This window comes from Enhydra lutris, unplaced genomic scaffold, assembly GCF_002288905.1.
Source record: "Enhydra lutris kenyoni isolate GAN:26980312 unplaced genomic scaffold, ASM228890v2 scaffoldscaffold4, whole genome shotgun sequence".
NCBI lineage: Eukaryota > Metazoa > Chordata > Mammalia > Carnivora > Mustelidae > Enhydra > Enhydra lutris.
The window spans coordinates 5,822,413-5,844,804 of record NW_019154088.1 but is presented as its reverse complement, the minus strand read 5'-3'; the positions used below and the strand labels follow the sequence as shown (position 1 = coordinate 5,844,804).

Sequence of the window (22,392 nt, the reverse complement as noted above, 5' to 3'; positions counted from 1 at the left end):
AATTTTTTAAAAAAATCAATTCAAATTCTACAAGGACTTGTTTGCAGGGGAATTCTCCTAGACACAAAAGTGTGTGTGCATATGCAGTGCCTGTATTCCTAATAGACGCTACTACTGAAAACTGAAATTATCTCTTATCATACATGGCACAGTGTATAATTTTTTAAAAGGCTAACTTCAATAACTTTTCTTTTCAGTAAACACTTCTCAATTCTTAAAAATGACTTGATAGAAACATCATACCGATACTTATTCTAGATACTCATTTCATTCATAAAACTTTCGTGCATAAAAATCCTTCATCTAAAATCAGTGGTGTCACTCACCACAGAAACGTTGATCTGTCAATCTTAGGTGTAATAACATAAGAGCATATTTCAGACAGTTTTCCTTTCCAGTATGTCCTTGAAATATTTAAGAAACCAACCAACAATTCTAATGCAAACCATTACCATTTACAGTTAATAAATTATTCAGTCATATTACAAAGACAACAACATTTTTGAACTTTTGTAAGAGAGCGACTTTAAACATTCTATTTTAGAACAGAGGTTGAAAACTATTTATAATAAATTAGGCTGAAATTAATATATACCCTGGACACTACATTGTTGATTTAATACCCAGATTGTCTTTTTAAATACAAAACCCCAGGATGCCTAGATGGCTCAGTCAGGTAAGCATCTGGCTTCGACTCAGGTCATGATCCCAGAGTCCTGGGATGGAGTCCCACATTGGGCTCCCTGCTCAGGAGGGAGTCTGCTTCTTCCTCTGTCCCTCCCCCAACTCAAGGGTGCCCTCTCTCTCTCTCCCCCACACACAAATAAATAAATAAGTTAATTAAATATTTGGGAAAAAACCCCACCACTATATATTTAAAAAAAATACAAAACTCCATTTAAAATGTGACAGTCATCTATTATTATCTATCTCTGTATGTCCTTAGTTGACATGCCTTTTTTTTTTCATTTTTTTTTTTTAAGATTTTATTTATTCATTTGAGAGAGAGAGAGAGACAGAGCGAGCATAAGCAAGGTGGAGGGGCAAAGGGAGAAGGACAAGCAGACTCTCCACTGAGCAGGGAGCCTGATGCAGGGCTCAATCCCAGGACCCTGGGATCCTGACCTGAGCCAAAGGCAGATGCTTAACCATCTGAGCTACCCAGGTGCCCACCCCCTTTTTTTCCCCCATTTCTAAAATGGCAAACCTATTACCTATGATACAAAACAGAAGTGAACCAAAATTCAATCTTATTTTCTAATGTATTTTTCAACTTGTTGATCTAAATGAGAAATAAAACTTGATTCCAGAACTTTCACACATATATATAGATACATGTGTATATTAACATGTATCTATACAAGATACACACTTACAATAAGTTTAAAGTAGCTAACTGAGATTCTATAATACTATAAGGATTTCTTACACAGTATGCGTATACACAATCAAGACAGCCTCACCAGATTCTTTAAACAAACCATTTGAGAAATCAAGCAAACATACACCTGAAGTCTTAAGTAAGACTTACATCACAATGCCCTGAAATGTTATATAGACAATTAGTTTAGTAACCTAATTTATTCATAATTATTATTACAATTAATAGGTACTATGATACCCTCTAGTGGGGCAGGCAGGTCATACCTCTGATAATAACTTTCAATCGCTTCTGAAGTATGATGTTTGGCATGTGTTCTTTTAATATGTTTCTGAAACAAAACAAAAGAAGAATCTTATGTTGTGTCACGCATCAGGTTCAAGAACAGAATGACACACCTCTTCATCCTAATATCTAGTACATAGGACAAACTGAAAAATAGTCTGGGGATTTGGGCGGTGGTAGGTCTTTTTTCCTTCCATTCTACGAATCTATGCATTTTAATCTCTACTGCTTGGCCGGGATGTCTTCAGCCTGTAGCACAAGGTACAATATGTATGTAAAAGCCAACAGGGTCATAGTAATTGAATCTAAATAAGTTTGCTTAGGGTTGCAGAGGGCAAAGAAAAACTTGTTCCCTCTTTCAACCTTTGTATTAATTTTCCCCCAATTCAATTCCATCTAAGTCTTCTGCACTCTAGTTTTACAATCCAATTGCCATTTTAAACCAGGAAGAACATTGCTTAAAAACAACTTATTTGAAAACTACAAAAAGTAATTCCATAGAGACTTGCCACTTGACTGACACCTGTCATCTCATGATAAATGACTCCATTTTCTGCCTCTCTTGCCTTCTGCCACTCCAGCAATGGTCATTTATCATCATCTCTGTCAGCAATGGAAAGCAGCACTGACAGTGCAAGTCAGCAAACATTTAGCACATAGAACCACGCAACACAGGGAAATTATTATTGTCAGAATAATAATGGTTTAGCATAATTTATTATAGGTCCACCAAATAAGCAAAGGCTAGATGTTATTAGACAGATGGATGGGTAGGCTTGGCAGGCCTCCACTGAGACGCAGGCGGTGCTTGATGTGGAAAGGAGAACATCCTCCAACCCAATCAGAGAGCTGGCAGTTCAATTACAAAGAAATAAAGGGACATTCATCATTCAATTAGGCACCTGTCAACCCTCACAAAGGAGAAAACTTCTAACCTGGTACTCCTGGGAGAAGATGCTCAGCAGAGTGGCCTGCGATTGACTGGAACAAATAAAAGAAGGACAAAGTTAATTACTGGAGTGCACGGCAAAGAAACAAAAGAGAAAGGAGCTTCAAAGGTAGGCCTGCTGCCCTGTAATCTAACAGAACATGAAAACAAGTGTGGAAAAGTTGTTCCAGATGAACACCTCAAACAAAGGCTTCCTGCTGCTAGGTCAAGGAGACAGAAAAAGGGAAAGGGAAAAATATGGATGGTCTCGGAGCAAACGATCACACCATTTGGACTTTCGTTACCTTTAGAATGATTATAAATCATGTCTGTAGCGTGCAGTTATGTTAAAACAGACCAAAAGGAGGCAAGGTTTATTTCCATTAATAAATGATAGGAGTCAAATCCTATAAACAGTGGAGAACATGTGGTTCACTCACTGGCAACATTCTAAATTAATTTTGTTAGTAGACAGGTATCTTCTTCTGTAGCTATCTCAGAGTCGAGGGAAAAACTATGGTCTTCACTAGAAGTAGCACCTAGAGACCACTGGAATGTTCCTACTGACACTAGCGGGTTTTGAAAATAGGAGCTTTCACAGCAGAAAGCTGAGGTCCTGGGGGTACGTCATTCCCAAAGACAGCCATAAGCCTTATGCATCCAAGACTCCACACAACGTCAAACACCTGGCAGCCAAACAACCTGGAAAACACTCTTCCCCAGTGGGAATTTGCCTCTCACAATTGTGAACATTTACTAACAGAACGGAATTTTTTTTTCTCTAAAAAGCAATCAGTATCCTACTGCTACTCTTTCTGATTGCCCTCTGTAGATATATCTACCTTGTTGTAACTTGAGAACAATTAATTATTTCTGATATATTTTCCTACTAAATGCTATCTGAACAAATTACAGTGTTAATAATTTGACTTTTATGGTACACCAAAGCACTATGAATAATTAAAATTTTTCTATGCGTGAATGAAACCTCTTAAGCTCATCACAGGTAATTTGGAGAGTGTGAAATAAAAACAATGACACCACATTTCTTTACTCGGTGCCACAGTGTTGCCATCATCTGCATACCATCATAGATTTGGCTTCAAAACACTTGCCATTCTCATCAGACTACAAAAAAAAAAGGTTAAAAAAACACAAACACTGTATGTGATTAGCAAGGAAAACCGACCATTACTAAAGAACTGCTTCAATAACTCAAAAACACTGAATAAAAAATTATTAAAAAATTATAAACTTACTATGGTCCAATTTTTTTCAGTTTCCCTTCAAAAATGGAAACCACCTTTGAAAGAGCCAATTTTACATATAAAATCTTCCTATTATTCCTGGCTTGCCTGAACTTCATATGAAATCACATACCACAGTAGGGCTTCTGAGAAAAAAATGGCAAAATTAAGCTTACATCTTTATAAACTACTGAATAAGTCAATACATTATTTATGCACAATAAATAGACCCCCTCCTCACTGTACAGTAAAACATATTTAGGTTAGCCATTTAATGACAGACAAAATGTCAGTCTCTAAGGGTCAGAAAATATGATGGAAATGAATGTGTTTGTAATGGGCAAGCTGGGGACCAATGACAAAGGAGGATATTTTATTCCGAAAGTGAATAAAACGAAAGTGTAACCGTGGACACCCAGAATGGGAGAAGTAAGAGACAGCTGGAGAAGTAAGTTCAGGAATAAACAGTTTCCGAGCGAGAAGCTGGGCAGGAGCTGAGGGTATTGTAAAAATGGAAGATGAGATAATGTCTTTAGCCAGGAAACTATCTTTAAACTGCTCAGAATTCAATTCAGCAGAAACTGTGCACCACGTCTATGGAGTAACCCATTTTCTCAAGGGCCAATGGGGTTAGAGAGAAGATTCCAGGAGTAGGTAAATGCTGGCCAGCCTAGACATAAAGAGAGCAAATGACATACCTACAACAGTAAAAAGGACAGACAGACCTGGGTCCCAAATGCTTTGGGTTTTGTTGACTAGACAAAGCTGTAGAGAGCTGAATGTCCTCTGCCAGGTTATTTGCCAACCAAACTCTGTTCGTGTATGCGCTAATAAGCTTATAGAAGAGTGCTCTCAATAAGACTCATACCTCAAAGAGCAGAGAAGTATTAGTGAAAGCAAGACATTGACTCCAATGTATACCATTTGCTACTTTCCTCTGGAGTGCTAATTCTAAGATATTCCTAAGGGAAAGAGGTGAGAAGAGGTTAGAGCAATCACTGTCTTCAAGAGTATAGTTCTGAAGAGCTTACCACGTCTGCCCCTCTCCCTCCACAACCTCCCAGTGTTTGATTTGATTTTGGCTGAGAGTGCAGAAGTTTTGGTATAAACAATCACCAGGTTCACAAGCAATATGGTTTTCAGCCAATGAGGGGGAGAGAAAAAGACACTGCATAACTGTGAAGTTTCTCTTGAACACCACAATCAGTTGGCAGTATTCACTGAGCATCAATACTGTCCTGAGGTCACGGGTAGGGGGAAATATGCCATCAAGATAAAAAAAGAAAAGAAAAAATGAAGTAACTGACTTAGAGGAAACTTTCAACATGTATGTACCGCCAAAAAATAAAAAAATGAGAACACTGTCAAGTACCAACATTTTTAGGGATCTAGTGAAGCAAATCACAGCCTGAATCCTCACATATTTCAAGACTACACTGGCTTTGGAGCCCACCTGTGTCCCTTAGCATATAAGTGTTTTAGATCTACGTGTTCAACAACAGAGTCACTCATTTTGCACAAATGCCCAAGATATATTATTAAAACCTCTTCAAAAACCAGTTTTGTCTTTTTCCCCATACTACTCTCCCAGATTAAGAACCTCACCCAGTAGCTTTCTGAGAAAAGAAGAGCAAGCCAGTGGACCCCTAGAATGGCTATGTAAAACCTTGCACGAGTTGTGTGAATGGTCACACAGAGCAGGAACCGTCATACCACAGTGGTGGGTAAGCAAGCTGAGGTCAGAGCCAACACGATGAGGATGGCAGCACAGAAGAGGGAAAGATCCCAGGGCCTTGAGAACATTGTTGAACTGCTCAAGCAACATGAATTGAACTGACCATGCTCCATACTTCTTCTGAGTAATAATATATGCTTTTTTTTTTTTTTTTTTAACCTTCAAGAAGAAATAAACCCACTCAGGTTTCTATGTGTCCTGGAAATGGGAGATGTGATAGATGGAGAAGGAGAAAAAGTACTCCATCATGATGGCACATGTATGGGATACGCTACTTGGAAAGGATTGTCCATTTTTGTCCTTTCTAATTCTCTTCTTAGCTGGCAGCTGCTATATTTGGCTTCCTTAAAATTGTTCCTCTGTCTGTCACTGTGTCACTAACTTGATGTGCCCAGAGATCATAAATTGGGGGATGTGTATATGATTTTTCCACACAGATTTTAAATATTGATGGGGTACTATTTACTCTCATTTTATACTGCATTCAGGACTCCTCAAATGTCAGATGTATGAAAAAGCGATATACTAGCTCCCCATTCAATATCTAACTCAACATGTCCCCAAATCTGCCCAGTTAAGATATTCAAGTAACCTGAAAGATATTAGAGAAAATGAACATCAGAGGGTTTCATGAGTGCTACAGAGACTAAGAGCAGACAGCTCAGCACTGTCCTAGTTGCAATTCAACTTTCATATAAGGAGGAAGTCCTCACATTACCAGGTGGAGACTTTAAAAAAAAAAAAAGAATCTGAAGGAAGTAGATACTACACATTTTATGTTCTTCCCCTTTCAAGTACCCTACCTCTGAAAAAAGACCATAAAAAGGTAAATACATCATTTACTTTCCAAGCTCCTTTTGCTACAGAATCTGGGAAGCTTAAATGTCTATACTTTACTGAGCTCAAAATTCACTGAGCAAAACAAATATTATTTCTGGAGCTCAGAAAGCAGTAAACCAATTAAAGGGAGATGAAGCAGGATACTCCTACAAAGCAATAGACTTAGAGACCTCATGGTTACAAGGTAGAGCCTCCCTAAGTCTGTGAAAGAACACAATGCAATACTGGCTCTATGTGGTTAATGATTCAGAGTACTGGTCAAGGAAGGTCTTCTATGACAGCAATGCATTTACCCTCCTTGGCTCCCACTTTCCTACACACCTACACACAAAGTCAAACAGAAAGTCTTCCCCCTACCCCATAAAATGAAAATGAGACTTAGTAAGAGAGAAAGACTTGGTAGGAAAAAAATACAACTTTTTTTTTTTTCTTTTTTTCCCCCCAGAAACACAGAATGCAAAACGGAAAGAATCTGGTGAGAGATTACTGATACTCTGATCCTGGTGGGTGGGGAGGACCAGACAGGAAGAGAAAAATAGTTAAATTCAAGAAATAGAGAAATATTTATGCACTCTACCTACCCCCCCCCCATTACCTCTCTTCCCAATTTTCAACTTCTTATCACGGTTGCAGACTATATTTTATGCCCAATCATGGCAAATATTCCCATAAATGACTATATAGATGGCAGCATTAGACTTAACAGTAATCAATTATCAAAAGGAAAAATTTTGAAAGGCTATAGGTGTGACATATATGAAAAACAAGTGGTTACCGTCCCAGGCTCTTAATTGATCTTGCTGGTAACCTGAAATTACACATAAAACAGCTCTACCACAAGAGCTAACATTTATATGGATATTTATTTTGTGCTAGACACTGTACCGGGCGCTTTGTTTTACCCCCAAAACAACCCTCTGAGGTCAGTCCTGTTATCTTCCTTATTTTAAAGATGTGGAAATGAAGGAAGAGAAGTTAAGTAATACACATAATTGCTTATTTGTAGAGCGAGGCAATAAAAATCCAGGTCCAATTCCCAAACCCAAACTCTTATCTCAGTGCTAGTCTTCCTTTCCAACAGTTCCCAGAAATCAGTTCTACATGTCATGTATACTAATACCCCTGCTTAAGCATTTGTATGGTATCACACTACACTCCAGACAACACTGCAAGGTAGGCACTATTGCTTTCTTAATAGGAAACTGAAGTCACGGATGTTTTGAGCAAATTCTGTGACCTTAGATAATATTCCCTTTTTTGAAAAAATCAAATTGCAGTTTTCCTTTAACTAGCTACATAAAAATGCTATTCTTTTTTATGTTGAAAGTTAAAGGAACTACTGACTTTAAAAAACAGTCTAGGATTAAAAAATTGCTGGGTAATTTCCATTATTCCCACTGTAGCTAAGGTATATTTTGTTAATAACCACACCATTGCCTGAAGTGTCTCTGTGTGATTGCATATATGTATTTTGCTCAAAATGCCACTTACTGTATGTAAAGTAGCTTTAAATCCTTCCCTGAACAACACAGTATAAATAACCCAGTCTTCTCTATAGAAGACAACACACTCTACAGGTGTTAACTTTATTAAATAATATTTAATGAAGGGTTTCCTAGTTATAAAATAGTATATATTCTGTGTAAAGTGCAGAGATGTCCATTGTTAGCATAGTTAGCATTCTGGCATATATCCTCCTGTGTTTTACTCTGGGTAGGCTGTGAGTGTGTATATGTGCGTGTGTGTCTATGTGCACACATAAACATTATTTTTACACATAAACATTTTAAAAATTAATTAAAAATTAGGTTTTTAACATACTTTTTTGTCACATGCCTTCATTATGTAAGATATTAACATTTATCTATGCCATAACATATTACTCTTTTTAAACTATTTTTACTGTGAGACAAAATGAGAAAAAAAAAAAAGAACAAATGTACAGCCAATGAATATATAAAAAACGAAACCACATAGAGCATTAGGTAAACACACAGAACACAGCTAACATTCCAAAAAGCACCCCACTCGATCACCAGCCTTTTCCTCTCACAAATGAACCTGATCTTTATGTTCATCTTTTTCTTACTTTTCTTTATAGTTTTACCACCCAAACAAGTATTGCTAGGTTGTTTAGGTATGCCCTGCCTGTGTGCAAGCTTTACATTAACGGAACCACACAGTGTGCTCTTTTGTACCCGGCCCCTTCGTGGGACAACATGTCTATGAAAGTCATCCATGTTAAGTGCAGTTAAATCTTTCTCATTGTTATACAGTGTGTTCTATTGTCTAAGTATATACCACAGTTATCTATTCTATTGATGGGTAGCTGAACCGTTTTCAGTCTTTTGCTGATGAAAATAATGCTGCTATGAATAATCTTGCATACCTCTCGGTCCACGTGTACATTCATTTCTAATGAGTATAAATGTAGGAGTGAAATTTTAGGTCATCTGACATGCACATCTCTAGCATCAGAAGATACTGTCAAACAATTTCTAAAGTTTTTGTAACAATTTTAAACTCCTACCAACTTTAAAGGAAATTCCCCATTGCTGATTGTCCTTAGCTTAGTGCTTAGTCCATAGCTTGGCTTTTCATTTTCTTTATATATCTTTTGAAGTGCGGAAGTTTTTCATTTTGATGAAATCCAATTCATCAATTCTTTAATTTGATTACTCACACTTTCTGTGTCTCTTCTAAGAAATCTGTGCCTACCTACAATCACAAAGATATTTTCATTTAGAAGCTTAACAGGGTTAGCTCTTACATTGAGTCCTATGATGTATCTTGGATTAAATCTGTACATTGATAGGAGATAGGAGCTGCAGTTTGTTTTTGTTATTTTCATACGAATATTTAACTGACCATACCCCATGTGCCCACTGAATTATCACTACTGCCTTTGAGAAAACCAAATATCTGAAGGTCTATTTTGGGGCTTTCTACCCTGTACCATTGATTGATATATTTATCTTTACATAGACACCACATGTGTGATGTGATTATTATAGCTAAACAATGTATATTTAATGTAATTACTGATACATTAGGATTAAGTCAATTGCCTTGCTAAATGCTAACTCTCTTACTTTATGTTCCCTTTCTTGCCTTTCTTGTCTTAGTTTCAATTGGTTTAATACTTGTTCTTCATTATTTGAACACTGGCAATTTGGAAGTTGTATATTCTTTACAAATTATGCTATTTTGGGGCACCTGGGTGGCTCAGTGGGTTAAAGCCTCTGCCTTCGGCTCAGGTCATGGTCCCAGGGTCCTGGGATCGAGCCCCACATCGGGCTCTCTGCTCAGTGGGGACCCTGCTTACTGCTCTCTCTCTGCCTGCCTCTCTGCCTACTTGTGATCTCTTTCTGTCAAATAAATAAATAAAATCTTTGAAAAAATTATGCTATTTTAATGATTGTCATACAAAATCACATGCTTCCTCAAATAATCATAATTTATAATTAGTGGTTAACTGTTGCAAGAAAAACAGAGAAACTTCACAACACCATCTACAGTTCTTCCCTCCTGCAACATAAAATATTATGGGCATTGTTTTAATTCTGCATATATCTTAAAGTCACAAGGCATTGCTATTGCTTTATATATTCTGTTCATTCAGATATACCAACATATGTACCATATCACTGCCCTTCCTTCATTCTCCACTCCTGCTAACAGTCTTTTAATAAATTCACCAGTACAAATGTGTAGGTGAAGTAAAATTTTGGTTCATTCAATGATAATGTGTCTTATTTCTCTGCCTAGTTTCAGGACTCTTTTTTATCTTTAGTTTTTAGGATTTTTAACTATAGTATTTATTTCTCTTTTTGTTTAGAATCTGTTGGACTTCTTAAATATGTGGCTGGGGGGGCGCCTGGGTGGCTCAGTGGGTTAACCCTCTGCTTTCGGCTCGGGTCATGATCTCAGGGTCCTGGGATCGAGCCCCACATCCGGCTCTCTGCTCAGCGGGGGAGCCTGCTTCCTCCTCTCTCTCTCTGCCTGCCTCTCTGCCTACTTGTGATCTCTCTCTGTCAAATAAATAAATAAAAAAAATCTTAAAAAAAATATGTGGCTGGGTATCATTCATCATCTTGAGAATATTCTTAATCATTATTTCTTCAAACACTGCTTTAGCACTCTCTCTTTCTCTTCCTGAGACTCCACATTAAGTGTACTGAGCCCTCCTTACTATATTCTCCATCTCTTACTCTATCTTAATATGTTTCAACTTTTTGTTATTGTTTGCTATTCTGTGTACATTTTGGGTATTTTCTTCTGTTCACTAACCCTCTCTTCAATAATGTCTAATTTACTGTTCACTAATCCTCTCTTCAATAATGTCTAGTTTACTGTTAAATCCATCCAAATTCAGTTTTTGTACTTTCCATTTGTAGATTTTCTATGATTATTTTTCAAATAAATTCCCTGTAACATGCTTTAATCTTCATTTTTAACTCTTTGAATAAAGCACGATTATAAAAATTCTGTTAGTATTCCAATAAGTAGAGACCCTTTAAGTCTACTTCTACAGCTTCTACTTGCTTTCATTCATGTTGTCATGTCTACTTATGTGACTGAGCATCTTTCACTATATGTTATTCTACTTGAAAAACTGCTTTATAAATAATTTGAAGACTAAAATGTTATCTTTCTCCATTGATATTTCTGATTTGATTCTGGGAGCACGAGAAGTCTAGAATCAGCTTAATCCAATATTGGGTATTAATTCTGGGGGCCAATGAATTGCACCTCAAACTGACATGAGAGTTGTCTTACTTTCAGTTCACATTCACTGTTATGGTATGGCATGTCAGGGTCCTATCTCAAAGCTTGGGACATTTACATGAGCACCAACCTTTGCTGGCCCCTGCTCCTTAAACCTTGTCTTCAAGCCCTACAAAGATGTCAAAAGTTCTGTTCAGGACTTGATTATATCTTGTAAAAGGGTAATTAAATTAGAATTCAATGATTAAAAAGTTAGTCCCCTAAAAGCCCGTATTTTTAGAAATTAAAAAAAAAAAAAAAGCATTTCAAACTAATTCATAGATTAAAGAAGAAATCATGATAAAATTGAGCAACAATAGTGGTAATATCAACAGCTGTGAGAAATTTATTGCACAGATTAGATATTAGGGAGAAAAGAGAAAGAGACTGCTTTTATTCTAGGAGATTCTAGCAAACTGAAGATCCTAGCAAACTGAAGATCCTAGCAAACAAAACAAAAAAGGAAGAGAAATGAAATAAGAGAATCAAGAAGGAAGAATTGAAGAGGAGTTGAATAAGTTGATCTTTAAGAGTCTCTTGCTCTAAGTCTGCACTATTTCAAATGTTCCAAAATTTAGTCTTATGTATCTAGATTTCTTTCCTTTCTAATTAAATTTAGGTTTTAGGGGCGCCTGGGTGGCTCAGTGGGTTCAAGCCTCTGCCTTCAGCTCAGGTCATGATCCCAGGGTCCTGGGATCGAGCCCCGCATCGGGCTCTCTGCTCAGCAGGGAGGCTGCTTCCTCCTCTCTCTGCCTATCTCTCTGCCTACTTCTGATCTCTGTCTGTCAAATAAATAAACAAAAGTCTTTAATAAATAAATAAATAAATAAATAAAAATAAATTTAGGTTTTAACTTTTTAGAAAGAGCTGTAACATAAATCAGATAAAGAATAAGAAGCTTGGATGATAGTCAATTTCTTTGCAAAAACCAAAAGTCTGGTCATTTTTCTCTAAAGTAATCCCAATAATTTCAACACAATACATAAATAATAGATACATTTGTCAGAGGTGTTTATCAATTCTTCCTAGAATGATTTCTTCTGTTTTTTTCCCCCTTGTTTAATAAATCAAATGAAGCTACATTATAAGAAGTGCTCAAATTAAGTTTGTGATAATATTATGACTAGAGAGAGAGAGAGAGAGAGAGGACAGATAATGATAGATTAATAATTGTATGTAGATATTTATAATCTTTCCCTTGTTGATTAAAATTCAACTTCCAACTCTACACAGAATGTTAGCTAGGATATCTTTCATCAGTTTCTTCATTTATTTTCATGCTCCTGTCTTTATGAGCTACAACCTGCCTACCTTTCAAACTACTGTCCATCACTGATTCTCTTCATGATCTAATGTCTTTATCTAGAAGGGCTTTGATTCCATAGATTCTATTCAACCTCTACACCACAGCAATCTCACTTCTGCCCTCACTCCTTAACTAAAACCAAGGGTACAGAGACTTCCTTACCACCAAACCCCAAAGACTTATTTCTTATCCTATCTGACCTATGGCAACATTTTGCACTTACTATCCTTCTTTTCTTAAAAATCTTTCCTCCCATGAATTCCAGGGCACTATTTTGTAATAACTTTTCTCCTACCCAGCATGTCAGGGCACTATTTTCTAATAATTTTCCTCCTACCCTGCTAACCACCTATCTTTCTCTCTTCCAACGGCTTCACATCCTCTTCCCTACGGTTTCCCAGGGACATCTTTTCAACCCTCTTCTCTTTTCACCTTACATGCTCATGCAGGTGAAGGCACATCCAGCTGTGTTCCCACAAACTACTTCCATAACTCCCAAATACATTGTTCCCAACCTCCATCTTTACTCAGAATCAGTCTCATACTCCTTATGAGACTTTACACCTCTTTGGCTACAAGTATCTTAAAATTAAATTTACCACCACCCCCTTTCCCAGAAATGAGTTTCAGACCCAAATTCCCTTAAGTCAATTATTTCTATAAATACAGATGCTTGGAAATCTATGCGTCACGCCATATTCTCCCCTCCTCCTCACCCCTGAAACATTTAACAAGTCACCAAGTCTCATTGATTCTATCATTAAAAGTTGTTCACATCCGTCCCTACTCCCCTCAACTGCTAAATAATTTTCTGATTCACTTCCCTTGCTTTAGGTCTCTACACCCTTTAATCCAACCTCCAATTTACCAACAATGCTTCTAAAATATGCATCTAATTATGTTACCCTTTGGGCCTGAAAATCCTAAGAGGTGCCAACTATCTATATAAGAAGCTTAAACTCCTCAGCAAAGCACACTTTAGGCCCCTTCTTTCTAGCCTTTCACACTCTTTCCCACATTCAAACCCCCAAGCAGTTTATAGCCTAATCTCACCACATTGCTATAAATTACCATGTTCTTTCTGGAGTCTAGAATGTTCTACTCTCTTTATTCTACTTGGGATAACTTCTACTCTTTAGAAAAAATAAGTTGTACTATAAGCAGGACTTAATGGAGTAAAACTTTGTTTATGTCATTTTAACAGATGGGAATATCACAAATTTTTGTTATTTCAAGTAATCATACTGTATCAATGACCAATGTGTATAGGCTAAATCATAAATATAATTAAAGTAAAATATACTAAAACCTATGTTATATGACCAGAAGTTTCAAAACCCACAAAGTTCCCACTTCCTACCACCTAACGATGTGATGAACGGGAGATCAAAATTATGAAGTTTTCCACCTATGACAGTTCTTTTCTTCTAGCACAGACGCAAACTTTTAAATGTGACCCTACAATACAGACAGTGATTGTTTTACCAGGTAATGTGTCATTCCCCCGACTTAGGACCATTTTTCAGTCCTTCAGAATACTAGTTTTCTTCTACAAATTTCTGGTAGATATCTTTATGTACTCCACAGTTATTTTCTAAATAATGGGGAGCATCAAAAACTGTACTGTCAAGGAGGTACCAATAGGAACAATTGTCTTTATTCTTAAATTAGGCTTAAAGCCTAATAGTGAAAATAACTTAATATTTCTAAGTCTTAGTTACACATCTGTACATAAGATTTATGACTTTAGAAACCATTTCCATCTTAAAAGTTCTAGGATATTTATCAATTCTACAAGTTCAAGGTTTAGACTTACTAAATTTCTCTCTGCTTAAAGCCCTAAAATTTTTAAGTATAGTTTTATCAAAAAACTGTGTCTTAGTCCTAATAATAACTACTTATAATCATGTTGACACTGGACATTTCTTTGTGGGCCTAACATAACAGGTCTATTCTAGGTCAATAGCTAGAGTGATTAAATTGTTTATTAAGACTTCTAAGCATTTAAGGCAATCAGACCACAGGGTGAGAACATGAAGGAAAATAATTAACTCCTTTCATTCACCTGTGATTATAAGGTACCACATCCCCAGTAGAGGTTAAATAATCACCTCTTGGGTCTAAGACCACAACTATTTCACTGCTGAAATCCCAGTCTCCCTCTAATTACCTTATTTTTTTGATACAAGACTGAAGACAGATGTTTAACAAAAGAGCCACCAGAATTTTACTTGAAAAGTTGATTTTTAAAAATTTGTATTTTTACATGTAAAAATATAAGCAATTATAATAATATTCAACCTAATGATTATTCAAGTGTCAAAAGAGGGGTGTTTGTTGTTTTTGTTTGTTTGTTGTTTTTTAGGAGATCTCTGACTTGACTTGAATTAAATTATCCCAGAAAAAGAGACAAGTGGCCATGAGGAACTAAAAGGGGCCCCACTTCTTTGTAGCAACTTCAAATTAAATGATTGGTTTGGCTCTTAAGATTTTAATTTTAATATGGTGGCCGATGTCATGGAAAATAAAGGTAATCCTTTTACTTAAAATGAGGGTAGATTCTGGGGCGCCTGGGTGGCTAAGTGGGTTGGAGCCTCTCCTTTCAGCTCGGGTCGTGGTCCTGGGGTCCTGGGATCGAGCCCTGAATCGGGCTCTCTGCTCAGTGGGGAGAAGCCTGCTTCTCCCCTCTCTCTCTGCCTGCCTCTCTGCCTACTTGTGATCTCTGTCTGTCAAATAAATAAAATAAATCTTTAAAAAAAAAATGAGGGTAGATTCTGAAGGGCATTTGTCAAAAGGCTTCAAAATACAAAATGAGATACCAAAAAACAACAGTATCAATTTTTTTTTTAAGATTTTATTTATTTATTTGACAGAGAGAGATCACAAGTAGACGGAGAGGCAGGCAGAGAGAGAGAGAGAGGGAAGCAGGCACCCTGCTGAGCAGAGAGCCCGATGTGGGACTTGATCCCAGGACCCTGAGATCATGACCTGAGCCAAAGGCAGCGGCTTAATCCACTGAGCCACCCAGGTGCCCCAACAGTATCAATTTTTATTACGGTGGCAAAATCACTTCTCTGACAACACTCAGCATAATTCAGTAGGCAATCTATGATATTATTACCATGAATGGGATGAGGCAACTATTACCACTAACCAATAATTGTTATCTTTCTGTACCACCATATCAATCTGGCTTTTCTTCTGCAAAAGCCTTGGACCTAAAATAACACCAAATAACAATGCTAAATTTTCTTCAGTAATATCCACTGCTAAAAACATTACTGATTCTGATCCACTTCAAATAATTTTCTTAAAATAACTGCTTATCAAAACCAAATAAATTAATTTTTTCTTTCTCAAGTATTTTTCTTAAAAATTTACCAAGTCATTCTGCCAAATCTGTATCATCATAAATGAATGCATGAACATCCTGAGGCTAAAATTTTGTGACCATAAAGCTACTAGTCTATATCTAATAAACATAATTGCTTTTGTAACTTTTTCACAGGGTTAAAAAAAAGTTTAGGATATTGTTTAAAACCATCTAAACATTGTCTTATTCTTTTGCTGTACAGAAGCATGTGTTCTGCGCTCCTAATTTTTCTAATTTAATAGGTCATAGAGACCTTATATAGAATCAGTAAAATGATCGGTCAAATTCACTTTATAGTTGTTATAATTTATAAAAATCACACTATCATCTCTACCACTTTCTTCCTAAATATATTTTCAGTTATATTAACATAATGGTATTAATAATTTCATATTCTTTCCCTGTTTTTTATTTCTTACTCCAACCTCCAGTTACCAAACTGATGCTTTTTGTTTAAGAATTTAACAAAAAGGGTGCCTGGGTGGCTCAGATGGTTAAGTGTCTGCCTTTGGCTCAGGCATGATCCCGGAGTCCTGGGATCAAGTCTCACATTGGGCTCCCTGCTGAGCAGGGAGCCTGCGTCTCCCTCTGCCTCTCTCTGTCTCTCTTTCTCTGTCTCTCATGAATAAATAAATAAAATCTAAAAAAAAAAAAAAAACCCTTATTTAAAAAAAAAAAGAATTTAACAGAAAAATGCAGTAATTTGCATAAAAGTAACTTCCTGAAAACTTGGTGCTTTTACATAGCCTCACTAGTGATCATATGAGGTCAAGCAAACTATTTGAAGCTTCAGATGCTATATTTTCCCTACTGCATTAGCTTGGAAAAAAAATGTAGATTTTCAGTCTTCTCTAAAACATCATAATCATCATAATATGGACTATAATTAGTCCACAACCACCCCCACTTTAATAATAAATGCCGAGAATATTAAAACAACAAATGGAATGCCTTAAAATCCATTAAGCTCTTCTCTTATTAAACACAAAATTTTAACTCTTAACCACAAAACTTTTATTCTTAATTCACAATCAAATCCTTCTGGCAGTTAATCTCAGCACTTAATGTCATTCATTCCAATAAAACCCATTTTAAATGGCTGTAAATGCCTTCCCTACTTCTCTGTGTGTCTTCAGAGAAACTAGAAGATGAACCAGTGATGGAGTTCAGCCACTATGACTATGCACAACACAATTACGCCTCCTATACACTAACTTCTGTTAGAAGATCCTGTTTATAACTTTTTTCCATTTTTGTTGAACCCCATCAGTCTAATAAAGAGCAGATACTCAACAAATACCTATATCTTGGTGATCATGTGATTATGATGACAAAGATAACAATGATGGTGAAGAGCTTCTTAGGTATCAAGCTTTGTTTTATTTCTCATCACTAAAATAACAGAAGTAGCAGTATTTTAGAAACTGAGGAGGAGAGATGAAGTATCTTATCCGAACTAACAGAGCCAGCATGTGAATATAGCCAGTTTGGCCTCAAACCATATGTTCTTAATATGGCAACTAAGAAATAAAATTACTTTCAAGAATCAGTACTCTAATATCACATGACTCGCAATGCAAAACAACCTAGTTTCAACAACAAAAAAATGGATCCTGCATCACAAGCTTCTACCTTTTCTCCATTAAGTTCAACTCTGCAGATCTGAATTTATCAACCCAGTAAAGTTAAAGTGCAACTAGTGGCTTCAAATGAATTTACCTTTAGCTATAAATTGATATGAAAAAAATTATATATAAAGTTATATTTATACTATATTTAGAATTAAGCTTTAAGTAAGCATATGTTTAAGGTCTATAAAAGAAGATATAATTGAAAAAAATGTGGAAGCGTGTGAGGCTACAGGTGATTTCTTTATTTTTCTTTATTCTTTTTTATGATTTTAATCTTATTTATATAAGAAATTAAAATTCAGAGAGGAAAATATACTTTTCCTTGGTATGTATACAATATCCCAAAAATATGACTGTGTTTCATTTATGTTTGCAAAAAACACCTTCCAACCAAAAAACACAATAGCAGATGCCCTTTATTCTACAGAATCGCCACTCACATTGTATACAGTTCTTCCCAAATCTCAATGTGCCCAGTGCACAAGCAGTGCCAAATTGTGCATCACAATATTTAGAAAAGCCTGATTTTGATATAGGAAGCTTAGATCCTCTTCTCAGCATCAAAATGACCTCCAGAGCCTTGCACTCCCTTCCCAGATCAGAGGAAACCAGAAAGACTGCCTTCCCTGACACAAATGCTAAGGTAACTCAAGACAGCACCCACCTGGGGAAGTGCTTGCTGTACCTACCTGGTTCCTCCTAGAGCTACAGGACCTCATCCTGGGGTCTACCCATGACTTCCAGACCCACCCTAACATCAAGGAATAAGCACGTGAGCACCTTCAGCCAAACACTCTAGCACCTGAGGTTAAGTCCCATTTGCTGCAATTTGGGCTTTTCTTTCTTCAGACTCAGCCCACAGACCACTGAGGTAAAATTGCTTCCCAGATTTTTTGTGTAATGGGGACCTTGTCTTTACAAACCTCTCTAGTATTATGGTTACTTGAGAATTTGCTCTTAACAGGACCTTAAATCCCATTCTTGGGCCAGCCTCGCTGTTAGGTCCTGCTCCCCATGACAGAGATCCCTACAGATGCCTCTCTCTACTTCACAACACCTACTCTGTTTGCTCCCAACTTGTTCTAGACCAGTTACAGGGGTAGAGGACATCTATAGGCAGGTCCATTTGTCCCCACCCATCCTACAAGCCTACTCCATTCTCCTGAGGAAAATTGGATCATACCCAGCTTAGTCCTACGAGTGACAGTAAAAATGATGAAAAAATCCACTTAAATATAAACTCTCTCAGTTTTAAGATACACACATCAGGTAACATATACTGAAATCTGTAAGCACACTGAAAAGGATCAAATGTGGGTGATACTATGAAGAAAGAAACAAACACCTTATTTTCAAAAGTTTTTCTCTTCAACTTTGCCACATATAAAATTCTAATCACTTATAGGTAGTCATCATTTCAATGAATTGTGTCAAATGAAAAGGGAAAAAGAAAGATACATTCACCATGAGGCTAATTTATGGTCTCACTAAATCCAGCAGACTGAAGGATTTCATTTAGTTTATCATGAATTCTTAGACCAAAGCAATTCTATTAAAAGCCCTTGAAGAAAAACAAAGCAAAACAAAACAAAACACACCTGAACCTGAACTTACTAGATCAGCCAACAAAATCTTTTCCTAAATATTGTATCAGATATCACATTTTCCACATTTTTGAAAAGCTAACACCAAGGAGTCTGTCCCTCTAAATGGGGGGCGGGGGGAGGGGCGGTGTGGAACAAAATTAATTTTTTAAAAATGAATTTTTTCCCCATAAACTAAAACAATAAATATAACACTTTATAATTTCATGTACACAGCCTTAAAACAATACTAGGTATCAACTGGGCAAGACTAACATACTACATGCAGATTAGAAAATGTAGGCTCAGAAAAATTACCAAAACATACACAGAAGCATCTAGTTCCTGAAAGATTGAGCCTCTTAAAACTGAATCTTGTGACTTCAAGTCCTGGAGACCCAGGTCCTCCCAGTTCACCTTTCCACCATGTCTAAGACGTGGCTCTCATCCTGATGGCCAAGGGAGCGGCGTCATCTTCATTCCAGACAATGAGATGAAGTTAGTCTATAGCATACTGCTCTCACATTTTCCCACACACTCATTTTCCTTTTCTGACAGTTTTTCTTTATGTTCTCTCACTGGCCCAATGTTAAACACAGCTGAGACACTGCAAAGGCAAGTGTTCTCCTTCGGAATTGCTTTTAAAACAGAAATATGAAGGAGGATAAGCTGAGAGTTTCTAAAATGACTACATTAAGCCTGACCTGTACCAGAATTCTGACAATTACACAATGTCCCAGGAAGAAAAAGAGCAAACCATGTGGCTTCAAACCAAAAAACAAACAAGCAAACAAACCCAGCTGAGAAAGCCTGTGTTCTTAAAAATCTGAATTTTAAGCATTCAAAAATGTACCTGGATGGCTCTCTCACTGGCTGTTGGGGACATGAGCACTGCTGTTCAACAGCTCTCAGTAGAATTGCTTTGGTCTAAGAGCTCATGAAACCCTTCAGACTTCTGGATTTACTGAGCCCATAAATAAGTCTCATGTGAATTTTAATTTAAAGTAGTCTTCCTTTCTTCATTTGCTTTTTTCCATTAGACTCAGTTCTTTAAGGCAGGGGCTCTTTTTACCTTTATATCTTTTAAACTTTACATCACCAACATTTAAACACAAGACCTTGTACATACTAACCTTTCACAGGACAATCTAAAGCAACAAGCCCCCTCCTCTGATTCTTTAATACGTGCATACCTCCATAGGTCTTTCAAGAGCTAACCTTCTTGAAAAGCTACCTGCCTCAGCTGCAATCAGCAAGGCATGGACTTTGAAAGAGCTCTGGATATGGTGAGCAACTTGGTCTGACCCACCTATGCTTTGACCTTATACCCCAGGATTCCAGTCTGGTAAAACACAGCATCTCAACCTTTACATCAGGTGAGTGAGGTTCAGCTTCAAGGGAGAGAAAACCCAAAATAACTATGGATTAAACAAGACAGAAATTTGTCTCTTCCAGCATAGCAATTCTGCTCCAGGAAATCCCTGGGATCCAGGCTAGCATCCAGCCCAACTCTCCATCATCTCTAGGGTGCTGCCCTCACCCCTATGGTTAAGGGAGTGGCACTTAGACAGCAAGAAGGAGAAAGAATCTGAAGAAGAGACATGGGGCTCTCTTTTAAGGAAGGTTCCTGAAACTTGCACGTACTTCATAAAAGCCAGGACTCAGTTCCATGTCCACACAGGCTGTGAGGGAGCCTCTGTCCTAGGAAATTATATGCCTGGTTAAAATCAAGAACCCTGTCAACATGAAGGAAGGGAAGAACAGATACTGGGGGAAAACAACAATTTCTGCCATGAGCACAGCACTCTACAAGTGAACTCAACAGTCATAAACGAAGCTGCTATAATAATTGACAATGCACATGGCTAAAAATTAACTCCCTGCTCCAAAGCTGCCTTGATTCTCCTAAGTCTGGTTTAATAAACCCAAGCTATTTTAAACTCTTGCTATATGATATTCCTTTGAGAGCACTCTCCAATCATTATTACAATGAATTTCATTTCTCAAACACCATTGGTGAGCAACAGAACTTATTATTTGTTGGAAATGCCACCAATGAAATGACTTGTTATTCATCTGACAAAAGGCAAAGGATTCTCTCTTTTCAGTTCAGGACATAACCTTCTTATCACAGAATAGTATAATATTTACTATATTTGAGAATTAAGTATTTTTTTAATCAAGGTTTTTAAAAAAATTTTTTATTGTTATTTTTTAAGTAGGGTCCATGCCCAACAGGGGGCTTGAACTCATGACCCTGAAGTCAAGAGTCACATGCTATATTGAGTGAGCCAGACAAGCGCTGTAGAAATTAAGTATTTGATTCTCAAAACACAATTTTTCTCCTCTTCTAAGATAATAATAATACTGAGAAAATTTAAAAGCAACTGATTTTATGAGATATGGACATTTCATTTCATGAGAAGCAGGTATCCCTGGATGCATTCCTCTAAACCATGATGATTTTGTGTAAATCTCAGTCTCTCTTCATTTCATTAAATTCAGTCATTTTGTACATCAAATAACTACATATTTAAAAGCCACTCCTGTTAGGCTGTCAGTTCATTTATTCAATAATTCAGCAAGTAGCTAACAAGCCCCTGTTAACACTCCCATGTGTCAGAGAGGGGACTCCCAAAAAAGTATGTTGTGCAAGACTCAGCCTCCCCCAGTCTTTTCTATTTAAAAGGCATTGCTTTTGTAAGGCACCAAACATAGTTATTCTCAGAAATGAAGCACTCCCCACTATTTCAATATAGTGAATACCTATCAGTACAGTGAAGATTCTCCAACCATATCTGTATAAATTTCCAAGAAGTTATGAGACCAAAAAAAAAAAAAAAAATCTTACAGTAAGTTCTTTCAAATGACTAGAAAAAAGTATCCTGGTACAAAATGGTATGTAGATAATTTGGGTAACATAATTCTAGGAGAATGAGTCAGAGGCATCATCACTCTCCTAACCTTGACCCTGAATTTGGTCTAAAACTTCTATACATTTTTAGTGCCATGTGAGAACAGATGATGCTGTAACACACGAAAATGGCAACATTTAAAATTCATAGTAGCACAAAACCATTACTTTTCCCACCGGATCCCTTGAACTTTAATAATGTCTGACCTGGTTGGCCAATAAGTTCTAAAAGCAGACAGAGGAAAATTGCCAATATTAGACACTGCTGGAATGATTTTTCATTTAGAAAGATTTTATAAGTTCTCTTAAAAACAGCTCACCAATTCTAGAGACATAATTTTCTTGAGGGGGTGGTCGTTGGAGGGAGCAGGTACCTCAGTATATGCAAAATGGAATCAGATG

General features: G+C 36.8%; 1 protein-coding gene across 6 annotated transcripts in view; it reads right to left on the bottom strand.

The window, feature by feature from the left end:
- The window catches only part of LOC111160535 (chromosome unknown C15orf41 homolog), a 236,973-nt gene that overhangs the window by 184,675 nt on the left and 29,906 nt on the right, over positions 1-22,392 (bottom strand). For 4 of the 6 annotated variants that reach the window (XM_022523708.1, XM_022523724.1, XM_022523716.1 and 1 more), the window contains exons 2-3: positions 2,602-2,647; positions 1,648-1,712 (exon numbers count right to left, since the gene is read on the bottom strand). The exons of 1 other annotated variant lie outside the window; for it this stretch is intronic. In XM_022523708.1, coding sequence (XP_022379416.1) covers positions 1,648-1,712; positions 2,602-2,647 — 111 coding nt within the window. Of the gene's footprint in view, positions 1-1,647; positions 1,713-2,601; positions 2,648-22,392 lie in introns of those variants that run through there. One more of the 6 variants, XM_022523742.1, reaches the window with a different exon arrangement.